Source organism: Euwallacea fornicatus, chromosome 5, assembly GCF_040115645.1.
Source record: "Euwallacea fornicatus isolate EFF26 chromosome 5, ASM4011564v1, whole genome shotgun sequence".
In the NCBI taxonomy this organism is placed as follows: domain Eukaryota; kingdom Metazoa; phylum Arthropoda; class Insecta; order Coleoptera; family Curculionidae; genus Euwallacea; species Euwallacea fornicatus.
Window position 1 is genome coordinate 5043706 of NC_089545.1, and position 11781 is coordinate 5055486.

Sequence of the window (11781 nt, forward strand, 5' to 3'; positions counted from 1 at the left end):
TAAGGGAGGAAAGCAGAGCAGCTGCCAAAGGTGCCTGCTTCGGCTTTTCCGTCTCGAAAAAACTTCGTTGCATTATACAGGGTTATCCAGATTCGACACTGATCATTGAGTAACTGTGTGATCATCAGTAACGATATGAGGTCGGTTAAGTTGGGGCAAAGTTACGCAATTTGGAGCTAAATAAAATGCCTTTTTAAAATTTGAAAAATTCCTATTCCTGCAAGAGATATCCGTAAAAAGAGAAATTTTGTAAAAACGTTTCTTTTCTTTACTGAGGTTATTTGAAGAGATAATTTAAAACGAACCACACATCATAATTGCCCCTTTGTCTCTTCTACAAAATAGTGATAATATATTTGAAATCTTACATTTAGATTTACTGCGACCATCATCAACTTTGCTTTTTCTTGTGGGCGCCATCTTGAATTTTTGCATTTCTAAATTTAATTATGTTTTATGATTACGACGGCCTGTCACGTGTTAAATTTCAGTATTTCAGTTTAATCAAAGTGTCAGAAAAAATCGATTTTGCTAAGAGTGCTTTGGAAAACAAGAAAAACAAGCTTTGACGACAGTTAATGACATAAACATAATTGACATGTTAGTTATTCGATATTGTTGAACTGTCATTTCCCTAAATATTTATTTATTTATTATTTTTAAGTTCACTTTTAAGTAAGTAAATTTCAGAAAACATTTACGCGTGATACATCATTTCATCAAAGTCAAGTTTTCTAAAGTACTCGTAGCAAAATCATTTTTTTTTAATACTTCCATCAAACTGAAATACTGAACCTTAACACGTAATACATCGTCGTAATAAAGAAAATAACTCAATTTAAGAATGTTAAAATTCAAGATGGCGCCCATAAGGAAAAACCAAGTTGATGATGGTTGCTGGAAACCTAAACGTGAGATTTCAAATATGATAACGCTACTTTATAGAAGAGAATAAGTTGCAATTACGATGTATCATTCCTTTGTAATTATCTCTTCACATAATCTCAGTAAAGAAAAGAAACGTTTTTTTTTCTTCAAAATTTCGTTTTTTTACGGATACCTCTGGAAGTAATCGAAATTTTCCAAATTTTGAAAAGGCATTTTATTGAGCCAAATTACGCAACTTTGTCTCAATTTAACCAAACTCGTATCTCTTATGGTTACTGAGATCCCAGCGACGAGCGTCGAATCTAAATGACCCTGTAGATATTTATAAATAAGAGAAAAAATCGGGAAATCTGGCATCACATTCAAAAGTAACACGAAAGGTCGAAATATCAAGTTGTAGAAAGCCACTGCTGATCTTTCGTTACATCCACAATAAATAAATACATCGAAAAGCATTTATAAATATTGTAAATACGATAACTGGGTAGGTAAGATGAAAATCAATAACTTACCTTGAAAAACCACTGACACGAGAGTTGCCGGCATAAATAGCTGTAACTAGTTACATTTCTAGCGATTTTGCGGAATAAAGTTAAACACCTGATAGCTTTATTGAGTTCCAAATATTAAAAAACACGATAACTGTTACGATGAACACCCAGTAAAAAGAAATGTTCTGTATTATTTAAAAAAATGCATTCAACTAACAATAATGAGTAAGTGCTAAATTGTAAGGAACTCTGTACTCAGGCTGTATATAACCTTAACAGTCCTTCGAACCACATCATACATTAATAATTTGAGAGACCTAGGGCAGAATTATTATTTCTCAGTTATTTGGCTAGATTGACTTGGATTAGAGTCAGCCTCAATTTTCTTAGGCATTTGATTGACAGTAGACATTCTCTGACTCGCCCTTTTGTAAGCCGGATTTTGGAAGTGACTAGTCCCCGGTTTATACAGGGGGTTTTCTCCATTGCTCCATGTGGTTTTGTCTCGTTCTTTCAGAAATCGAGCGTATTCGCTTTTATCGTGAACTGTAGTCACTATTTTCCATATAATCAGAGTTATTATCCCCACCAGTAGGACTGAAGCAATCACTCCCAAGATGTACACTGAAAGGATTAAGCGATGAAAATAATGATTAGATTTATGATCATGAGATAATTGTGTATAGTGATAAGATTCACAAGTAATGTAACAAGGTACCTAGGTGCTGTGGTAAATACGGACAAATTTTGTTCTCCTCAGCCACTAGGACTAGATTGTCGTCTTCGTCGTAACTATATTCGAACTGTATAGTACAGTCCCCTTCTACTAAAACTCTGCACTTCTGTCCTCCTTTGTTGGTTGTTTCATCTAGTTTTTTAATTATTTGGGTACTAAACGTAGTGCAGTTGTTCGCGCACACCGTGGAGTTTGCCAATGGACCTGATTGATATGCTTGACATTCTACGCAATCCTTCAGCTCGTCACATCTAATTACATAAGAAAAAGTTTTCGAAATTCTTTAAATCACGCCTGAGACAGAATTTGGAGATTTTTCGGGTATGTGATTGCTGAAAAGGTAGAGGTGCGCACTAATCTCAGTTAAAACTGTCTAGGAACAACCATTCGAATAACAGTTTACCTTTGACTAACAGCTTTTCTATTAGTGAAACTAGTTTTGCACGAGATTTGCACTCGACACTGGAGAAGAGTGGGTTGGACGCAATCTAGACTTCAATATTCATCACACATGTGCGAAAATTCAATAATGTAAATTGCACAAATGGATCATGTTTTTAGGGAAAAATCATCAGTGGCGCAACGTAAGAGAGTTTTTTTGAAGTTCAATTCTAGTTCAGCTGAACCTACTTCTTTACAACTAGGTCTTTAAGTTAGTTTTAACTAAGAATAGCGTGCAACTTCACTGCATACCTCTTACCTTTGTTCGGGGCAATTTGTGCATCGTTCACAGTATTTTCCGGAATACCTCTCGTCCCCTTCGGTGTAGCATTGACAGTGTCCGCAAACGCAATTGCCGTGTCCAGAACACAATTCATTAGTTTTAGGAGCCATACATTGACTTTGGTCAGTATTGCAATCACATCCTGGTCCGGTCCACCCTAAGAAAAGCTCCATTATAGCATACACATTGATTTTTTGTTTTTTTCTTTTTAACCATTATTGCATCTGCAAGTTCCGCAGTCGCAAGTTCCTTTGCCGGAACATTTTTGGGGACAACTGAAATCATCACATTCGCAATATTTCCCATAGATCAGTCCGTTAAAATCAGGCACAACTTTGCATTGACAGTTGCCACATATGCATTTTCCTTGTCCTGTAAATGTAATAATAATATGTGGACATCGCTGACGTGTGCGGACAGTAAAAAAATAAAGAATTTAAATAAGGGAAAAGACATTTTATAAAATATATGTATACAGGGTTATTCACGCTATACGGCGCGGAATATGGTGGCTAAAATACGAGGCTTTCAAAAGGTTTCACTTTTGGGCTCTATGGGGATCTATTATGATTACTTTTGAAAATTATTTTCATATTATACAGGGTGTCCCAAAAGCCCTAAAAGTATCAAAGTTGTGTTTTTTTTAATGGAACCCTCTCTATATAATAGCATTTTTGGATTCTCCGATCAAAATAAGTGTTTTAATAAGGTTTACTATACCTAAAACTTAAGGTTTTTTAAATAATTTGAATTTTATCAAAATTTGATCTAATTTTCATGTTTTAAACACTTAGGAAGTAGTTAAGTTATGCAAGTGTAATTTAGAGTGTAGTGTAACAATAGATCATATTTTATATCCCAGTCATGATAAACTTGCCATTTTATACAGGATGAGCAAAAATTAATACTAATCAAATAAGATCTTTAAGTGACTATAATTTGATTAATTTAAATATGATGCTATATTTTTTAACTTACCAGGATATGTAATTTTTAACTACCTATTGAATGGTGGTAGGGTGTTCATAACTAAGTCTTCGCGTTTTTACAGAATACGCTAAATAATTTTTTTTTTTTTTGCTCCATTTGGTGTTATTTTCCCAATCGCTGGATCGGACGAAATAGTCCTCTTAATCGTTGGCCACCACGATCTCCGGATATCACACCCATGGATTTTTTCGTTTGGGGAGCAATAAAAAATAAAGTTTATGCCACAAGACCCCGGACCCGAGAAGAGCTTTGTGCGCGTATTAGAGAGACTTGTCAGAACATAACTCCACAATAACTAAGTAAAGTACTGAGAAATAATCGTCGACGTATTGAAAAATGTATACGAGAATTTGGGGGGTTGATTGAAAATATCAAAATTTAGTTAATTATTGTTAAAATAAATTTTTTTGCCAATTTTAAAATTTGTTTACGTAAAAAAACATGTTTTATTGATTTTCTCGAAAATCCTGTACAGTAGAAAAATGAAAATCGGAACAGGTAAGTTTTAGGTTATTCTAATTAAGAACATGTTTTCGTTTTTATCCCAAAAAAAGCCCTAACAGTATTTTCCGAAATTTGATCCCATAAAAATGCACCCAATTGGTTATGATTATGAGTAAAGAGGGATCGTATCCATTAGACGAATGCGCATTTTGAATATCTAATTAACAAAAAAAAAACGTCAAAATCGATTAAGAAATAAAGATATTACGAAAGTGTTAAATCCTTAAGCCGGACACACTATATATATATAGCTGATGTCTACCTGAACAAATTTCGCCCCTTCCTCCCGGTTTAATGCATAGACTGGGATCTTCTCCTTTGCTATCCTTCCAGTCACATTGACAGTTGGCCCCAAATCTCCCTTCTTGGCAACGACAAATTCCGCATTCCAAATCGCCTTGGTAGCTACAATTTGCGTCTTTTTGCTTTTTATTTGCGGCACACCCACAGTCACACAACACCTCCAGTTCAATAACCAACTTATCTTCGAGTCCCTCAGGTTTAATTGTAATAGTTCTTCTGTTTAAATTGGCTACAATGATTATGATAAAATGGTTTTTAATTGCGCCAAAGTTCGAAACGTTACCGTCCTCGCTGCACATTAGTGGTTTTATGTTGGCCTTGAAGTTTATGGTTTGCCCAGGTTTCACGTTAGTGCATCCACCAGGAATGGCACTTGCGCAACTCGCCGTTATGTTTACGTCTACTTCATTTTTATTAGCATCGGAAGTTATTCTCACTGAGTCTCTGATTTCCTGAAACGTGAATAAGTTGACATTTGAAATATTACACAGTACGGTGTATTCAAGAAAAGGATGACCAGCATGAAGTTTGTTTGAATTTCCACACGTAAAATCCAGTGAACTCACTTACATCATAAATATCCGAAATAAACTTGACGACATTATCAGACTTTTCGTCAAGAGTACCAGTTTTCGAGTTTTCAATCACGGTGGATAATGCCTGGTAGAAGCTTTTCGAAGACGCTGATTGTCTTGCCTTAGATTCTGTTGAGCTATTTAATACTATGGCGAATATTAAATTAATGTTATTCTCGCGAGCCACATAGTTAATTTGTGAAACTGATGGATAGTCGTATACCAGCCCTAAAACAATAATTCAACAATGAATTTGTGACAATTTTCCAAGAAAATACTTGGATCACTAATCAGTCTGATCAATACCTCACTAACTTTAAGACTGATCAAATACGAAAATTTAAGCTTTTAACCTAGACTACTAGAAACATATTCATCAAATTCACTTACCATGAGTATACTCATGATTCTTCATGTGACAAGTCGCATCATTCGGTTCCACCACCCCTCCCAATTTTCCATCTCCAGCCACATGCGACTCTGCATCTGTAGACATTACCAAGAGGTGTCTAGCATTAGGCCGCCAACTGAAAGAGCAAATTAAATATTATTTTAATTAAGACAACAGTAAAGTTTTTTTCGTAATATTTTATTGATGTTTCAGAAATCACATATGGATTGGTTGTAGAAATCGGCATAACTTCAGAGATCTAGACCCTGTCTTGAAATTATTGCAGCAGCTGCTTCAACACAGTTACAAGGTGCTTCGACATTACGTATTTCGTTGGTGTACATCATGTTCTTCATGACACCTTATAAATAAAAATCGAAAGGTTTCAGATTGGGCGACCGAGGTGTCTGTAGAGTAGCACCACTACGGCTGGTTTCTAAAAGACACCATTCAAAAAACTATTTAAGTGAACAGATCCTCCACTTTGTAAGAACCATATTTGTCAAGAAACATCTAAAGGAATATCTTGTAAGAGTTCTTTCGTGAAAATAAATTAAATCTGGTTCATCGATTTGGCAGCATAAAGGAACCAATGAGTTTTCGTCTGTTCACCAACGCGGCCCAGGCGTGAGGGTAAATTTTTGTGAAATAGGTGTATCTTCCCATACACAATGAGAACTAAATGCATAATTAAAATTCTATTTGGATTTTCCTCTGTGCGCTTTAAACATACATATGTTCAAAAAAACTTACCCTATTTCCTCTTTGCACACAATGGCTTGCATGACAGCATCCAGGCCTCCTTCAGGAGAATCTAAGTTTCCAGAAACCTGAGTGTTTTTGACCCCATTAGAAAATAATGTGGAATCATTGATTAAAGACAAATGATTCTTGAAACTGTATGGAGGGGCACATCTCTTGCAAGGCTCTTTAAGTCTACGGTGCAGAAAATGTTAAATGAAACATGGTAATTTATTCAATAGCAACTTACGTCTTGGGGTGCGTATTAACGAAGGGTAAAGTGAGCTTATCTACAAAACTTCCAAATCCAATAAGAAAGTCGGTTGTTTTGCGTCGCATTTGTTCTACGAGTTTCCCTCCTAGGGTAGCTAATTTGTCTTTAGATGCCAACATCGAGTTGGAAAGGTCCATTATATAATATAAGTCTATACGAAACATATTTCTATATGCGGGATATTTTTAACATGTATAAATCAATTGCCGCAAAGGTTATAAAGAAAAAATATAAAAGTTTTCTGGCTCTGAGGGAGCATAATCAGTTGAAGTTTCTACTTGCGTCTTTTAAAATTTTATACAAAATCTCTCTGAATCGACTGCGTTTTAAACCAAATTATCTTTAATTTAAGATAGAAGTACTTGATAGGGAGTACTGAAGATTTCTTAACTAAATTATTTTCAACACTCCCTATATTATTGCAAACCAGCATTTATTTACGAGGTATATTCAGAAAAAAAAGGAGATCTTTAAATTTTTAGAAAGAATTTTATTTATGCGACTACGTCAATTTTATCCCCCTCAAAATGGTCCCCTTTAGGTAAGATACGCTTATGCCAGCGCTTTCGCCAATTCCGAGAACCCTTCTGAAACTCGAACTTTGGAATACTATTTAGGTCTTTCAGCGACGCGCATTTAATCTCTTCTATGCTTGCAAAACGACGACCTTTTGTAGTTCTCTTCATTTTAAGGAATAAAAAAAAGTCGCAGGGAACCACATCTGGCGAATATGAAGGTTGCTGATCATTACAGTATTTTTTTGACCGAAAATTCACGAACAAAGAATGGATTATGAGCGGGTGCATCATCAAAGCCATGAATCATTTCGTCCCAATCTGGGAATCTTTTCGAATTGTTTCATGTAAACCTCGTTCAACTTGTGCGTTTACCCTTTATTGATTGTTTCGACAAAATTTAATGCAAATTTTTTAAGTCGTTTTTCAAAACTCGCCGCTTGCGTCGAACATAATGTAATCTTTTTGAAAATTGTCAAGAGGGTAAAATTTTCAATATGCCTACCAATCTACACACTGTTTAGGGCCATGTTTACCAACACAACTGGCGAAAAGTCGCATAAATAGAATTAATGCAGCAGACAAAATTGCAAAATTGCCGTTATTTTTTGAACATATCTCGTACATCATTTGCATGAAAAAACCTCGTCGTTGACGTTTTTGGCGAAACGCAAAGAAATCAATTCAATTTCCTAAAATCTGAAAACATCGTCGTTTCCATTATACACGAAGCAACAAAAACCAAAACCGCTGAAATTTGAATTGTGTCCATATCATAGACTTTGTCGTACTTTCTTACCTACTGGATAATTTGCACTCTGTCTGTATTGAAAATTGATCTCATAATATTCGTTTTTCCTCAATCGAAGTTGAACTCTTTGGGGGCTGATTTGTTCAGATTCCGTTAGTTGATTCGCATCTATTATTTTAAAACTATTTTTGGGATCTTCAGTGTCTTCATTGTTGCACGAACTCAGCTCTGATCGACTTAGACAGTGCGTCGTCCCTGATTTCTACAAAAGTTTATGTTAATACCGGACGTCTAAAGTAGAATGGCTAAGTTCTTCGAATTAACAAGTCGTGCAAATATGAACTGACTTACCACACTTTGCGTACTAACAGGCCCGTGTAAAGTATACTTTTCATACGTTAATTGACGGAGCACTTTATCATGTATTTTTGTACTTTTAGAAAATTCATTTGTTGCGATCGTGAGAAACTACAACTTACCGGTGAACTACACCAAAAGCAATCAAGCTCTTGTATGCACTTATCGCACGTATCCTTCGACTCGCAGTCCTGAGCTTCGCACATTTTTGATATCCAAAGGGAGATCACCAGATAGAAAGTGTAAAATTTCATTTTACGTCAATCATTCATGAAATACTAATTTTTAGGGAGTCATATCGCAGTGTTCCAACACTATTTCACTTTCACCATTATTCATACATTGACTTATACACACACACTGCTTGCTTGAGACAATAACGCCGGAAGAGTATGTGATACACGTCTGGGTTTTTAAAATATATTCACATCGCGTATTATTGTTTAAAGCGGAAATTATTGCGCTGATAAGAAACCACTACTCGCTAAGTCTTATGATTCACTTATTTATTAGTTATCCGTTTCTCTCCTTTTCTTATACATTTATTACAACTAAATGGAGTCCTGACCATCGACTCCACTAGGCACCACTAACTGCGATCATATTATGTCTTTGCCTTGAGTAAATTCCTTAAGTTCGTACTTTAGGTAGGTACCTGTAATGTTAGTAATAAGTTTTTAATTACCGCTAAACGAGGCGAGAACGGAAATTCAATCAGTACATATGAATCATTGGAAAGATCTATTAATGTTTCCTGTAATGTTATCGAATACTCATGGGTTATACGAGTGGTCTGCACTTAGGTCACTGATTTATCAGGTAAGGTATCAGGCGACAATGAAAATATGTTATATTTTTTCTTGCCAATATAATGATTTCTTAATCCGCGTGTGCAAAGTGCGCTTTCCACACACATGAGCGTGCGCCCAAAAGTTTACAATTTACCATTCGAAGTATGTCATTGAAGTGTTTCTGTTTATTTTCAAACGGTTGGAAAAAAATTGTGCATGACATGTGTGAAAGCTTATTTCCTGCACTCAAGCGAGTGTGGCAACTATTGTTATTTTCTCACAAAGAAAAACTTCTCAATATATCCGGTATGGTGTTTTTATGACCGGAAAGTGTAGAATTCGCTTTAGACGTTTTCTTCCACGTCTCATTCAGTCTTACGTTGGTCCAGTGCATCGTAGCCGAGAGCGGCCCTGTGCGCGCACCCATCAAAACGCCCGAGTTAATTACCCCAAAGCGTTGCTTTAATATGACCCACTACCACATAAGATCCTCTTTGCCCGTTTAGAATAATTCTAAAAAATTTCATGAAAAAAGTTTTTAAAAAGCCTCTGAGATGTAAATAAAAAATAGCGTTTTTGAACAAATTCTAAAAGTATCACTTTATTTACAAGAAATGCTTAATGTGAGAAACTGCTGTTACCACTGGCTTAGCAATAAAAAATTGGCACAATGTAGATCCTACTAAACGACTTAAGCTGAATCTGCAGTCTCAAACGCCAACGTCTCAAAAGCTCTGGCGCAAAATTGATCTATAGTATAACACAATCGTGCATAGGCTCCAGATAGAAGATGATTTTCGTCGGGATAACTCTAAAGACGAATGCATTCAATAACATTCTTTGACTTTTTCGCACAATACGTGCCTGCAGATAGAAAAAAATGTCGGCTTCTTCCAAAGCATTAATGAGAATCAAGGCATTTTGATAATGGATGTTGTCGTCAGCGTTTCCATGGATTATATACATATGTCCCTAAAAACTTCAACATTTTCCGTGATATAATTTTATTGATGGATCGTGAACGTAATGAAAAATAATTATTTATTTTATAAATAATTTATTATTTAATGAGTTACGATCTGAACACGCTGAGTCAATTCGGCTACGACATCAGCTTAAGAACTAAAAACTACCATGCTCGTTTGAGCCCCTCCTTATGCCCCAAAAATACCATTGTCAGTAATACCAAGAAATCTATTTGTCTATGTTATGACTGTAATTAATAAGCACATATAAAGTTTGAATCCCTTCCGGCATCTTTGATATTAACTTAAGATAATGTATGATTTTCTAAACGTAACATTCAGCTATAGATTTACAGTCACTCAAAAAAATATTCATACAGCCGGAAAAAAATTCTGTAAACCGTAACTTTTGGTTGATTTTGTTCAAATTTTGTATAATGAAAATTCAAACCGAAACTCAATTTGCGTAATTGAGCAACTTTTGAAAATTTAACTTTTAGAGTGCTTTCCAGCGTTAAAAAAAACTCCGTTTTGAAAACTTCTTGTGCGGTAGAAATTTTTCAATGTAGTTTTAACATTCTTGTAGAGGGGATTTTTCTTCATATACCCTGAAAATTTGATCAAAATCGAACAACAAATAAGGGAGTTGCAGCTTTTTAAAGTCATCAAAAATGTCAAAGTTTCGTAATTTTTCGCGAAAATCGTCACTCTTTGGCGTTTTTGAAAGGCTGCAACTCCCTTATTTGTTGTTCGATTTTAATCAAATTTTCAGGGTATATGAAGAAAAATCCCCTACACAAGAAGTTTTCAAAACGGAGTTTTTTTTAAACGCTGGAAAGCACTCTAAAAGTTAAATTTTCAAAAGTTGCTCAATTACGCAAATTGAGTTTCGGTTTGAATTTTCATTATACAACATTTGAACAAAATCAATCAAAAGTTACGGTTTGCAGAATTTTTTTCCGGCTGTATGAATACTTTTTTGGGTGACTGTATATGTTTACACCTTTAAAGCAATAAGTCTGTATGGGGTGGTTATATAACGATATCAGTATTATTGCAGCCAAGCGATTTTTCTTCCGGTGATGGCAATCTCACATATCTTTCCGTGTAAATAGTATGTAAAAATTTGAACTATTAATTTAAAATTTGTGACTATAGTGTAGTTTTCAACCGTAATAAATAGAACTGATAGCTGGCGCAATGGCCAGAACAAATTTGAATATTTTTTCTTGATCTTTACTTAAATTGAGAAAAAATCTCCATAACTTCATTCCCAAATTCTAGTTATGTCTCTGTCTGTGGAGGAATAATTGTCTTGCAGATAGCTGCAAAAAATTATTAATAAGAACGATAGAGGTCGACGATACGTAAACTTTAATATATTTTCGAACTAAGTCGTAATTTCGCGTCAATCCCGTGAAGCTTGGGAATACGACTCAATCGGGAAGTCATTTGAACAAAGCTTAAAAAAGCGAAGAAAGGTTTTTGTTTGAATATTATGATATTAAAACGTGTCAAAAATCTCAGGATGCTCTCTGTTGTTCGATATGCAAGGGTTCCTTCCTTGGAGGTTGGAGATACCACCCGCGAATTATTGTACGAGAGCGCTTACACGCGAGCACTACTTGTAATACTTGTCGGTTCAAAGTACCGACGTTGTACTTCTGGTTACGAGAATCCAGGATGGACTAGATACCTACTTAGCAAGGTAAACACGTGAGATCTCCCGAAAGTCGTGGAATTAAGACAACCCTTTAAACATTAACACGGTTTATTAACTGACTT

At 35.3% G+C, this 11781-nt stretch overlaps 1 protein-coding gene across 1 annotated transcript; it reads right to left on the reverse strand.

Annotated features, from left to right (window-relative positions):
• Window positions 1-1475: 1475 nt before the first annotated feature.
• On the reverse strand, window positions 1476-8663 carry LOC136339488 (integrin beta-PS-like). Its single transcript, XM_066282792.1, has 12 exons — window positions 8363-8663; window positions 7932-8145; window positions 6594-6768; window positions 6356-6538; window positions 5602-5738; window positions 5207-5439; window positions 4920-5088; window positions 4596-4865; window positions 3053-3211; window positions 2816-2996; window positions 2098-2366; window positions 1476-2003 (listed from the first exon to the last, which is right to left on the reverse strand). The coding sequence occupies exons 1-12, from the start codon at window positions 8492-8494 to the stop codon at window positions 1711-1713; spliced, it is 2415 nt and encodes an 804-aa protein (XP_066138889.1). The 5' UTR covers window positions 8495-8663; the 3' UTR covers window positions 1476-1710.
• Window positions 8664-11781: the final 3118 nt, after the last annotated feature.

What these genes read in the sequence shown, in the direction of transcription:
- LOC136339488 (XM_066282792.1), bottom strand. Translation starts at nt 8,494, where the DNA reads ATGAAATTTTACACTTTCTATCTGGTGATCTCCCTTTGGATATCAAAA. An exon ending in TTATTTCGGATATTTATGAT is followed by an intron (nt 5,089 to 5,206) that starts GTAAGTGAGTTC and finishes TTCACGTTTCAG; the next exon opens with GAAATCAGAGACTCAGTGAG. An exon ending in GTATTTACCACAGCACCTAG is followed by an intron (nt 2,004 to 2,097) that starts GTACCTTGTTAC and finishes TAATCCTTTCAG; the next exon opens with TGTACATCTTGGGAGTGATT.